This window comes from Monodelphis domestica, chromosome 7 (genome assembly GCF_027887165.1).
Source record: "Monodelphis domestica isolate mMonDom1 chromosome 7, mMonDom1.pri, whole genome shotgun sequence".
Classification (NCBI taxonomy): Eukaryota; Metazoa; Chordata; class Mammalia; order Didelphimorphia; family Didelphidae; genus Monodelphis; species Monodelphis domestica.
The window spans coordinates 208,142,737-208,156,044 of NC_077233.1; the positions used below are offsets into that span (position 1 = coordinate 208,142,737).

A 13,308-nucleotide genomic window follows, 5' to 3' on the forward strand; every position below is an offset into this window, starting at 1 on the left:
GGGGGAGAGTCAGCCCCTAAGCTAGAAGTGTAGAAACCAGGACTGGGGCAAAAACTAGAACACCAGATATAAATAGAGAAAATTAGTACAATAGTAATTGATATTACACATTTGCATTTGGGTATCTTAGCCAACAGACTTCTTCAGAAATCATCTTCTGACAGGAATAGACCCCTTTAAGAAATCGGATTCCTGAGTTGAAAGAATATCCTTTTGCAAAGTACACATTAAATATAAGCATCTATAAACACTTGAGTAACAATATTTTACAGATGAATTCCTTTACCCCAAATTTTCTAAGGGCACTGATGTGTATGTAGATTTGGGTATAATATCCCAAGGATTTGTACTTTATTCCCTGTCTTTTAAAAAATTTTTTTAATCAATGACTTGGATAAAGGCTTACATGGTATATTTAAATTTTTTAGAAGCTGAGCAATAAATAATAGATGACAGTCAGGATCCCAAAAGTTCTTAAGCCCACTGCTATGAATTCCTGGCTATTGACTTAACATTGAAAAGATTGGGGCATAGCTCTGAAGATCCTTTTCAATTTATCAACAATATCCCCTCAGAGACAAATCAACTTTACTTCCTTGTATTGAATTTCATAGTAGATTAGGGAAACCACAAGTTCCCTCTTTCCTATCCCAATTCCCTAACTTTCTTTCTTTAAAATAAATCCCTTTTAGAAAGTACTATAGTGTGAAATTAGTCTATTGAAAGCTGCTGTTAACTTACCATCTGAGAAGAGCTGTTAAAACCGAGAGACAGGAAGTGGGTGGAGGGAAGGAGTGAGAATCCTAGCTTCTCCTTTAACCTATTTCTTAGTGTCACTGCTCCACACTTCTCTTACCTTAAATATCCTAATTGAAGGTGCCTTTATTACATTAGACAAATGCAAATTCCATATGAGTCAATAGTGCAATGTAATATCCCCTACAAAAGTCAAAATATTAGGCTCCAATGAGAAGATATGGGGCACTGATAGTTCCATTATATTTTGCCCTGGTCATACCATATATGAAGAACTGTGTTTGGTTCTAGGCAACACTTTAAGGAAGGCAAAAGAGAATGGTGTATATAACATAACCTATTATGTGCTGGGTGCTATGCAAAGTGCTTTTATAAATATTATCTCATTTGATACTGTGACCCCAACCCTGGGAGGTAAGTACTATTATGATTCCCATTTTATAGATGAGGAAACTGAGGCAAAAAGACAATTAATGACTTGCCCTGGTTCACACAGCTAGTAAGTGTCTGAGGCAGTAATTGAACTGAATCTTCTTGACTCTAGGTCCAGTGCTCTATGCACTGTGACAACAAGCTGCCTCTTAGGAAGTAAGAATGAATTAGAGAAGGTCCAAAGGACTGACCAGGATAGTGAAAGGCCTTGAGATCATGCCAAGGGGCCTGGAGATGGGAGGTCCTGAGTTCAAATTGCCTATCCATTGCCACTCTTCTGCCTTGGAACTGATACTTAGTATTGATTCTAAGACAGAAGGTAGGAGGCTTTTTTTTTTTAATCATGCCAGGATTGACTGAATGGAGAATGGTCAGCCTGAAGAACAAAAGATTTAGTGTGGGATATAATAGCTATCTTCAAATATCTAAATTGGATCATGGAAAAAAAGTTAGTTTAGACTTATTCTACTTGGATCCAAAGGGTGGAACCAGAAGCCATAGAGAGAAGCTAAAGAGAGAGACCCAGGCTTGATGTAAGGGAGGACTTCCTAATGCTTCAAACTATCAAAAGTATAATGGGCCACCTCAGTAGGGCTGGGAAATTTATACATTTTGGGCCCAGTTTCCTTATCCATAAAATAAAGGTAACTAGTTGGCCCAGTGGAGAGAACTCCAGGCCTGGTGTCAGGAAGACCTAAGTTCAAATCTGAACTCAGACACTTACTAGCTGTGTGACCCTGGGCAAATCTGTTAACCTTTCTGTGTCTCAGGTCTGTATCTGTAAAATGGGGATAATAATAATATCTACCTTCCAGGATTGTTATAAAGATTTGAGTTGGGGGCAGCTGGATAGCTCAGTGGATTGAGAGCCAGGCCTATAGACAGGAGGTCCTAGGTTCAAATGTGGCCTCAGACACTTCCCAGCTGTGTGACCCTGGGCCTAGCCCTTACCACTCTTCTGCCTTGGAACCAATACACAGTATTGTACTAGATTGAAACTGCAGAACTGAACCCTCTTTCACAGTCAAATATTTAGTTAACTCAAATATTTGCTGCTTCAGAAATTCGTGTGCTTTGGATAAGTGGGACAGCTTTGAAAGTAATATATGGAATTTACTTGAAAAACATGCAGTATATAGTCTCAGTTTCATATACAGTCCTCTTTTTGTATTCTGAATTGTTTATGGAAATGCTCTTGTTTTTGTGTTTAAGTTTTGAATTAAAAAACACTTTAAAAAAAAGGAATCTGTGTGGCTAGCCAGGGATAACTGTCTTCATTATCTCACTCATGGACCACTGTAATAGCCTCTTTAAAAAAATACTTTCTTTTTTCAATTACATGTAATAACATTTTAAGCATGTTTTCTGAAATTATAAAATCCAAACTGTTTTCTTCCATCCCTTGACTCCCCCTTTCTTGAGATGGCAAACATGATCATGCAAAACATATCTCCATATAAACCATATTGTGAGGGAATACTCAGTTATATCTGTATTATGCAAACTGAACTGGTTAATTTTGGAAAAACATGTAAAGATCTATATGAAATTTCTGAAGTGAAATGAGCTGAACCAAGAAAGTATTATATACAGCAACAGAAATATTGTTTGAAGAATGATTTGTGCATGTCCACCTGCAGAGAACTGATAAAGCCTGGGTTTTGTGTATCTTTTTGTCAGAGTTAACTGGGTGTCTAAACGTAACAAATTAATTCTAAAAAAATCTATGAGATGGTCTGGCGTTCCACAACTCAGAGGAAATTGTGAAGAAGATCCTTCAAAGATCTGGGTGGGGCGGAAGAGGAGGGGTCTGCCGTGAAGGGCACCAGGCCAAATTGAACTCCGAGCGGGAGCCCAGCCCCGCAGGTCGGCTCCGCCCCCGAGTGCCCCGAAGCAAGGAGCGAGTAGAATACACTGGGTTGACAGCCCAGCCAATCCGGAGAGGCTTGGGACCACCAAGCGCGGGAGCTCAAACTCAGTCTGGAATGGAACTTTTTAATTTCCCGCTTCAGGACCTCTGGGGCCGCCTCCCTTCACCCTCACTTTGGAGTTTGGACGCAGGGGGCAACACATCGGACCAACCAATCAGAGCATACCTCTGCCTTGCCTTTTACCGAGTGAGGCTGGAGGAAGTCCAGTCAACTGGAATGCAGAGAGCGGTTCCTTAGGTCACCTGCTCACGAGGGAACGGGTGTCTCGAGGCACCTCCGTCTCTAGGCCCTTAGGTCATTCGTGATTGGTTCGCGAGGCTTATTCTCCCGCCCCCTCCCCGGTTCCACCCCCGAGCACGCGCCCGTCGAGAGCACACAAACGGTTGACTTTGGAAGCGCGAGGCGAGTTGCTGCTGCAGCCGCTGTCGCCACCCTCTCCTCCTCCGCTTCTCCTCAGATCAAGGACTGAGCGGGCGGCTTGCCTTCGGCCTGGATAAGCCCAAGCCCCTGCCCCTGCCTGCAGTGTTGTAAGCTCCCAGCTGGGGAGGGGAGCCGTGGAAAAGAAAGCCCAGGGAAGGGCGTGGGGCCTCCGACCTAGAGTACCCCTAAAGAAAAACCTGCCCCCCTTCCCCTCTCCCTCTAGGGACTACCTAGGTGCTTAGTGGAAGCGGCTTGTTAACACGGAGGGGTGTGGAGGGAGTAGGATCTGTTGTATGACCCTCCGCAAAATATCTTTACCTCTCCTAGCCTCTTTGCTTATCTGTAAAATGGGAGTCGTAAGGACAGAAATTGCACTGGGTGTAAGGAGAGTGATGTAAACGTGAAAGGGGCCATTATTGTTGGTCAGCAAGTAGGTGAAGAAAGAAAAAGAAGAATCACCTGTGTAGATAATAACACTTTACAGCTTCCAAGGGCTTCCATACAAGGATTCTCAATAGCTTCTCAGAAAAGCTCTATAAAGCAGGCAGGGCTGGGATTGTACAGTAATGCCCCTTTCACAGAAGAGGAACCTGAGGCTCAAAAAGTTGAAATGACTCGTTAAAAGTCATTAGAAGGGGGTCGCTGGGTGGCTTAGTGGATTGAGGGTTAGCCTAGGGTCTAGAGGCCTTGCGTTCAAATTTGGTCTCAGATGATTCCTAGCTGTGTGATCCTGGAAAAGTCACTTAATCCCCATTGCCTAGCCCTTACCACTCTTCTGCCTTGGACCACAGTATTGATTCTAAGATGGAAGGTAAGGGTTTTAAATAAATAAAGTTGTCAACATAAACAAAAATAATCTATTTTGACCCTAGTCTCTTTCCTGCCCACTTAATCCTAGAAGGAAAGAGCACATTAAAAAAAAACAAAACCTTTTCTCCCCAGTTCCACCCTGTTCTATCCCAATAACTAGCTATCCTTCAAGTGACAAATTGCCTTCCAATTTTACTTTTGGAATCTCCCTCAGAATTCACTGTGAGGGGGCAACTGAGTGACTCAGATGATTGAGAGCCAGGCCTAGTGACAGGAGGTTCTGGATTCAAATCTGACCTTACTTTTCAGCAGTGTGACCCTGGGCAAGTCACTTAACTCCCATTGCCTAGCCTTTACCACTATTATGAAGGCAGAAGGTAAGGGTTAAAAAAAAATAATTCACCATGATACTTGTGTGCCTCTTTTAGGTTTACAAAATGTTTTTCTCACAATTACCTTTCCAGTTAGTCTTATTCCCATGTTGTGGATGAGGAAACAGGCAAAGAGGCTCAGTAAATTTGTTCAGATCAGATAACTAATATCAAACTGAAATCTGAAGTCAGATTTTAGGACTCTTAAGTCCTAAGACTTAAGTCTTAAGAGTTTGCTGCTAGATGTGAAAACCTTAGCTCTTAGTCCATGACTGAGAGGCAACCACCTACATAATGGATATAAGCTGTCCTCAGAGTCAAGAAGCCCTGTTCAAGTCCTGCTTCTGGTTGTGGGATCCTGGGGAAATCATTTAAGCTCTCAACGTCCCCAGGCAACTCTAAAGTTGTAAGCTGCACATCAGGTATCAACTGGTAAAGGGAGTTTCCTCACTCAAGTACCCTATGCCAATAAAATCAGAGGTCTGCCCAAAAATCCCAGGGCTGTTAAGACAAAAAATGATAATAGTATTTTTGTATTTCTATAGGTTCTTTGTGTCTGAATAATAGCACAGGTTCCAGTGTGGTTTTCTGGACTAGCTCTCCCACCAATCCTTCTCTGAATTTGAAAGCTCACTGCCCCTTAGGACCCCCTGCTATGGCCTCTACTGTACATTCTGCCCAGTTCCACTGTTCGAGATCAGGAAGAACAGTTCCACAGCCTTTCAGCCTGACTGCTCCCATTGCTGCCTCATTCCTAGGTCACCTGGGATGGACCTGGGGTGGAGGAGAGAAGGAAAGTCCACAGCAGAATGGAGGTAAGTCCTGCATTTCCATAGTGAGAAGGAAAAATAAATGGTTGTGAGAAAATTAATCTATGTCTGAGGCTAGGTATATATGATAACATAGAATAACAGAGAAAATGTGCATTTTCCTCCTGGACTCAGGAAAACAAAGAGTGTCTCTAATTTTTTAGTATGATTACCTTGGTCTAGGTTTTTGTCTTTGTGTAGAAACTCTCCTAGAAAGCACCGTCATTGGTAATTTTAGTAAAAGGAAGAGGGAAAGTTGTCAAGACCATTGGAAGGTTCAGGACTGTAAGGCCAGGGAACTGATCCTTTAGATTTCTGGTGTACCAAGGAGAGAGAATTGCCAAAAGCCATCCAAGAGAAGGACCAAACATGAAATCTGTTTCTTGAAGTTGTTTCTTGTGGTCCTCTCTCATTCCATGTAGAGACTGGACAGTGAGGATTAGATTCTTCTGTCTGAGGAGCTGAACTTTTCTTTTTGGCAACTTCTTTTCCTTTACCTAGGATAGTAGAAATGGGAAATTAATCACTTTAGAGCTGGGATACCAAGCAGAGCTGCAGGCCTTAGAATTTAGGTGTCAGGTTAGACATTGAAATGGGAAATTGTCTTTTTGCTTGTGTAACCTGGAAGAATCCTGCTGGGACCACTGAGATCAGAATTTTACTCCCTTCTCCACTCTGGAGCCCCTTTGCTCCAGAACCAGGTATGAACCAGGTAGGTGATTGGACCAGGTTCAAACCTAGGGAAGGTCTAGCCTCTAATGAGAAGTGTAGATTCTTTTAATTCACACTTGTTAAATCTTTATCCTCTCAGCCAGAGGGAAAATTTACATGTAACATGTTATGGCTTATGTCCAGGTTTCTCCCTACAGGGACTAATAGAAAGGTATTTACAGTTTGAATCAAGAATAGGATAGATGTTTCATTCCCACACACAAAAGAAATGCTAATCATAGAAGACAGTATGAATTAAAATAACTTTAAACAAGATTTAGTAACAACTTGAAGGAAGAAATAAGCATTTAAGTAAGTACCTATTATGTGCCAGATACTGTGCTATGTGCTTTACAAAAATTATATCATTCTTCCATACATAGCCTTTCAAGGAAGATTATTCCAGCTTTACAGGTGAGAAAATTAAGGCAGGCAGAAGTTAAGTGACTTGCACAGGGATGCACAGCTATTAGGTGTGTCTGAGGTGGAATTTAAACTCAGTTCTTCCTCAATCCAGGCCTGCCTTTTTATCTACTAAGCTACCTAGCTGCCATATAACTGTTATAACTACTATCATAATCTACTAGGAGGCTTAAACTTCTTCAGAATAGTTTGTAGTTTGTAGAACTGCTAATTAAGCATTTTCTATTTCACCTTGGCTTTATACTATCCAAATACTCTTAATAGATATCTTCTTTTAAAATGGTCAGGACTATCCTCTCTGAAAGCACTGGCATAGTTGTTAGGGACTCCTCACCTGCTGCCATAAGCTTTGATTCATTGAGATCCAGGACCTCTAGGCCCATGGCACTCTCAAGATTGCCTCCAAGACTGGACACAGATATAAGTTTGCTTAGGAAGAAGAAGAAGAAAAGTAGCAGCTTAAACTCAGGCTCAGAGTTGTTCAAATAGATAAAATGTGTGCTTTAGATGCCTTGCACTCATGGATAGATGGAGGCTACAGTAAGGAATAGATAAGACTAGGCCACACTTAGTCTACTCTGGAATCAGGCTCAAAATGATCCTGGCATAATTAGAAACCAAAAAAGGAAAAGAGTCACTCCCCTTTAAACATTCATTGAGTTATCAGCTCTTCTAGCTCAAAGTAGGGGAAGTCCTCTCACATAGATTCCCACAATTCCCTACCAAAGCCAGGAGTGGTGACTCCTAAATATGCTCATGCTTCATGGATTTTGTTGTTGTGATTTTTTTTTAACCTTTACCTTCTGTCTTAGAATCGATACTAAATATAGGTTCCAACACTGAAGAGCAGATAGAGCTAGGCAATTGGGACTGAGTAACTTGCCCAGGGTCATATAGTTAGGAAGTGTCTGAGGCCTTATTTTAAGCCAGGATCTCTCCTCTCCAGGTCTGGCTTTCTAATTGCTGAACCACCTAGCTGCCCCTGGTATTATCTTTTATATGATAGCACTTCTTGGTGTTCTCAGAGTTTTTTACCTCAAAGGCCTTGAAGGACAAGTGTCAGATTAAAAAAAAAAAATCCAGTGACCTTTTAAAAATTTTCATCTACTTGACCTCTCAGTAGCTATTGACCTTTGTGACTATATCTTCTCTTGGTTTCCATGATAGTGCTTTCTGCTGTGTTTTAGTGATCAATTCTTCAAATGATTCTTGAATTTATTTCAAGCTACATGCTGGATATGGTTACCAAGTTGGTATCTTAAAATCAACATGTGCAAAATTAAACTTAACTTTTTCCCTAAACCCTCCTCCAAACTTCCCTATTTCTAGAGAGGATTCTTATCTTTCCAGTTACCCAGACTTGCAATTTTGGAGAGATACTTTATTCTTCTTTTCCCCTCATCACCCATATGCAATCAGTTGCCAAGTCTTATTTTATCTCCACAATATTTCATAACCTTATTAGATTATTATGGTATTATATGTTTAGAGCTAGGAAGCACCTTACAGATCTTTGTAGTTCAATCTTCTATCTTATAGCTGAGAAAACTCATAGAACTACTGTCCTAGTTCAAGCCCTCATGACATCTTGCCTAGATGATTTTAACAGGATTTTAAATGGTTTCCCTTCTTCTAATCCCTCCCCTCTCCAATAGGTCCTCTTCACAACTGCTAAATTAACATTTAAACAACATTCTAGGAGCTTTAAGGATTGTTTAGCCCTGAGAGATTAGGAGCTGTTGTTTTTATGATTATCATCATCATCACTGCTTTATAAAATGAGAAAATCCGTAGAGAAAGAGATTGTGATTTGCCAGGGTCACACAGCTAGTGTCTGAGATAGGATTTGAACTACAATATTCCCAAATCCAGATCAGAGACTCTCTAATTCACTATCCCACCTAGTAGGACAGGTGAAAAATGAAAAGGGTCTCAGTGATGCCCGTATGGGTAGAAATGTAGAACTGAATGAAAGAAATGCTGTAGGAGTAATTGTATCTGTGGCATAAGAATAAAGGATGACACTGGGGAAAAAAATACATTCTAGGGGCAATTAGGTCACTTAACCCCAACTGCCTAGCCCTTCTCTTTACCTTAGAATCTATAATTAGTGATTCTAAGATAGAAAGTATGGATTTGAAAAAAAATGATGCATTCTGAAGATACTAGACTTGACTATATTACTTTCCTGCTAAAACTACTTAAAATTTTTTTTCATGACTTGTATGCTAATTTTTAAAAATTTTATTTAGTCAATTTAGAACATTATTCCTTGGTTACAAGAATCATCTTCTATCCCTCCCTCCCCTACCTCACCCTTCCTGTAGCCCACACACAATTCCACTGGGTATTACATGTGTCCTTGATCAGAACCTATTTCCATGTTGTTGATGTTTGCACTAGGATGTTCATTTAGAGTTTGTATCCCCAGCCATAACCCCTCGACCCATGTAGTCAAGCAATTGTTTTTCTTCTGTGTTTCTACTCCCACAGTTTTTCCTCTGAATGTGGATAGTGTTCTTTCTCATAAATCCCTCCAAGTTGTTCAGGATCACTGCATTGCCACTAATGGAGAGGTCCATTAAATTCAATTGTGCCACAGTGTATCAGTCTCTGTGTACAACGTTCTCCTAGTTCTGCTCCTCTCACTGCATCAATTCCTGGAGGTTGTTCCAGTTCCCATGGAATTCCTCCAGTTTATTATTCCTTTGAGCACAATAGTATTCCATCACCAACATATACCACAATTTGTTCAGCCATTCCCCAATTGAAGGTCAGCCCCTCATTTTCCAATTTTTTGCCACCACAAAGAGCACAGATATCAATATTTTTGGACATTTTTTCCCTTATTATCTCTTTGGGGTACACACCCAGCAGTGCTATGGCTTGGATCAAAGGGCAGACAATCTTTTAGTGCCCTTTGGGCATAGTTCCAAATTGCCCTCCAGAAATGGTTGGATCAATTCACAACTCCACCAGCAATGCATTAATGCCCCAACTTTGCCACATCCCCTCCAGCATTCATTACTTTCCTTTGCTGTCATGTTAGCCAGTCTGCTAGGTGTGAGGTGGTACCTCAGAGTTGTTTTGATTTGCATCTCTCTGATTATAAGAGATTTAGAACACTTTTTCATGTGCTTATTAATAGTTTTGATTTCTTTAACTGAAAATTGCCTATTCATGTCCCTTGCCCATTTTTCATTTGGAGAATGGCTTGATTTTTTGTTCAATTGATTTAGCTCTTTATAAATTTGAGTAATTAGACATTTGTCAGAGGTTTTTGTTATGAAGATTTTTTCCCCAATTTGTTACTTCTCTTCTAATTTTGGTCCATTGGTTTTGTTTGTACAAAAACTTTTTAATTTGATGTAATCAAAATTATTTATTTTACATTTTGTGATTTTTTCTAACTCTTTCTTAGTTTTAAAATCTTTCTTTTCCCAAAGATCTGACAAGTATACTATTCTGTGTTTTCACCTAATTTACTTATCGTTTCCTTTATGTTCAAGTCATTCACCCATTCTGAGTTTATCTTGGTGTAGGGTGTGAGATGTTGATCCATACCTAATCTTCCCTATACTGTCTTCCAATTTTCCCAGCAGTTTTTATCAAATACTGGATTTTGGTCCCCAAAGCTGGGATCTTTGGGCTTATCATACTGTCTTGCTGAGGTAACTTACCCCAAGTCTATTCCATTGATCCTCCTTTCTGTCTCTTAGCCAGTACCATATGGTTTTGAAGACCACTGCTTTATAGTATAGTTTAAGATCTGCAAGGCCACCTTCCTTCACATTTTTTTTCATGATTTCCTTGGATATCCTTGATCTTTTGTTCTTCCAAATGAACTTTGTTACGTTTTTTTTCTAATTCAGTAAAAAAGTTTTTTGGTAGTTCAATGGGTATGGCACTAAATAAGTTTGGGTAGGATGGTCATTTTTATTATGTTAGCTTGTCCTACACATGAGCAATTAATGTTTTTCTAATTGTTTAGATCTAATTTTAATTGTGTGGAGAGTGTTTTGCAGTTGTGTTCATATAGTTCCTGTGAATCTATCGGCAGATAGATTCCCAAGTATTTTATATTGTCTATGATGATTTTAAATGGAATTTCTCTTTCTAATTCTTGCTGCTGAGATGTGTTGGAGATATATAGAAATGCTGATGACTTATGTGGGTTTATTTAGTATCCTGCAACTTTGCTAAAGTTGATTATTTCCACTAGCTTTTTAGTTGATTATCTAGGATTCTTTAAGTAGACCATCATATCATCTGCAAAGAGCGATAGCTTGGTCTCCTCATTGTCAATTCTTTTTAAAAATAAAATAAAATATAAATTTCTCACTCAATATTTAAAGCTTTCTGGCTCCTATTGCTCTTTTCAAAATTCTTATCATATTACTTTCTTTCATTTACTATATGGTTCAGCCAAACTAGACTTATTAGCTATTTCCTGAACTCAGCATTACATCTCTAGATTCTATGCCTTTGTATAAGCTACTGCCTTATGCTTTCTATTCTTAGGGAAGTGCTAGAATTTTCTGCCTTGTGAAACAAATGTGATCACTCTCTTCTGTGATCAACACTATGCCAGTCTTATATATGAACCTTTAGTACAGACTGATGTCCATACTAAACATTTAGCTCTCCAGTCTTAGATATTCCCAGAGAGATATCCTTTTCTCTTCCATAATCAAGCAAGAGGGACCCTCCCATACTCCCATTCAATATGAAAGGAAATAAATTCTAGAGTTTAACATACATATATATATATATATATATATATATATAATTTTAAATCAGTAATGGTTTATTTGATATATAACTTTTTAGTACCCCAAAATTGTTAAATGTTCATCAGTGCACAGTCAAATTAGTGAGAACCCCTTATTCTTTTTTTGGCAATAAGAAACATTCTTTTTGTTTGTTTCTTGCTTTGGATTTCATTGAGAACAGAACTAAGAGTACTGCTTCACAGAGATAAATTGTTTTAAATGGTATTAAAATCTAGTGAAAACTTTTATTAAGAATAGCATATATGTCTCCAAGGTTACACAAAAAAATTTATGCATTTGTCGATTGGAATTCAATTTAGAGTTTTTAATTTTTGTGAAGTCAATTAGTTTATATTTTATTGGGTTGTCTTTTATATATAAACATCATTCATTTGGTTTTAATGAGTAGGAAATACTTTTCCAGATTTTTGTTTGTCTTTTTGAGACTCTCTCAGAGTGGAAGTGCAGTGGTCATTCAGAGGTCTGCTCAGCATGGAAGCTCCGAGCTCTGTTTCTGACCTAGGTTAATTCACCCCCTCCTTAGGCAGCATGGTACCTACCTTCGGCACCATATTGCTGCCAGTTAGTTATATCCCTACTGCAGCTCAGAAGTGCCAAGCTCAAGAAGTCTACCAGTATTAACCTCCCTAGTAGTAGGATTTGGGGCAGGTGTCACTGTTGAGCTTTCAGCTGTCTTTTTCAAACTTATTTAGATATATTATAATCCTCACCACTTCCTTTCCCCCTTTCCCCCCCACCCTTTTCTCCCCAATATTGTTACTTTAAAAATATTTTGATAGAATAATACTTATTTGTGCTTGTGTTAACTTGCTAAATTTCTTGTACCCCTTTGCCCAGCTCTTCATACCCTTGTTAATACACCCCTAGGTAGGGAACTCTTGGTCTAGTACCAGCATGATTGTAGATAAGCTGAAGTGTTGGATATCCAGACATATCCAAAGCTCATGAATATCCTGAAAATAGGAAGAGACAGATTGAGTCCAACTCTCTTATTAAACAGAAGAAGAAAGTGAGACGCAGCTGTTAAGTGACTACTACCTAGGGTCACAGAGCCAGTATCTGAATCAGTATTTGAACCTTTCCTGACTTTCAATGTCAAGACACAAATCATTATGTCATATTGCATCATTGGACCCAATAGGTATCAAAGCTTTATAAATTTCAGCTCTTTTGAAAATCTTTGAAATGTATTAGTACTTTTATATTAAACATATAGAATGTAATTTTCTCTGATAATTCTCTGATTTTATAGACATTCAGGTCACCATTATGCATAGTAATTCTGATTCTAATACTGTAGCTGGTATACAGGAAAGAGCTGAGAGTATGCTATGATCAATCATAGAATTTGTTGGTTGTTGGTTTGTTTGTTTGTTTTTTTAACAGATCCATATCTGCTTCCATTCTTGTAATCTGCCAGTTTATCTCACTATTCCATTCCAGTCCATATCTTTTGCCACTTTCTTCTCCCTTATTTTTATCTTCTCCATTCACCTAGGATTCCTCTATTTTCTGTTTTTCAGGTACTTGGTCTTTATAGTTGATCTGTTCATTTACTAATCAACTATAAAATTTCTTTTGATCATTGTTTAGTTTTGTGTGGTCTTGACATCAGCTAGTTGGTCTCTAGTTTCTACCCTCAGAATATTAGAAACCTTGCTCCCATTTTCATAATTTTATTTTCAGTTTCAATTTTCCTCCCTATCTTCATCCCCCCTATCTAATAATATAAGAAATATGATACATAGTATACATATAAAAGCATGCAAAACATATTTATGCATTAGCCATGCCTCTCTTCCCCAAGGGAGCTTCAATATTCATTCTGCATCCGTCAGTTCTTTATCTGGAG

The 13,308-nt window shown here is 38.9% G+C and overlaps 1 protein-coding gene across 2 annotated transcripts in view; it reads left to right on the forward strand.

The window, feature by feature from the left end:
• Positions 1–3,484: 3,484 nt before the first annotated feature.
• ZNF629 (zinc finger protein 629) overlaps positions 3,485–13,308 on the forward strand; it is a 43,731-nt gene continuing 33,907 nt past the window's right edge. The window contains exons 1-2 of one of the 2 annotated variants that reach the window (XM_007498504.3): positions 3,485–3,646; positions 5,266–5,535. In XM_007498504.3, the coding sequence (XP_007498566.1) occupies positions 5,530–5,535 (6 nt within the window). In that variant the 5' untranslated portion in view covers positions 3,485–3,646; positions 5,266–5,529. The remainder of the gene's footprint in view (positions 3,647–5,265; positions 5,536–13,308) is intronic. The other variant, XM_016423952.2, reaches the window with a different exon arrangement.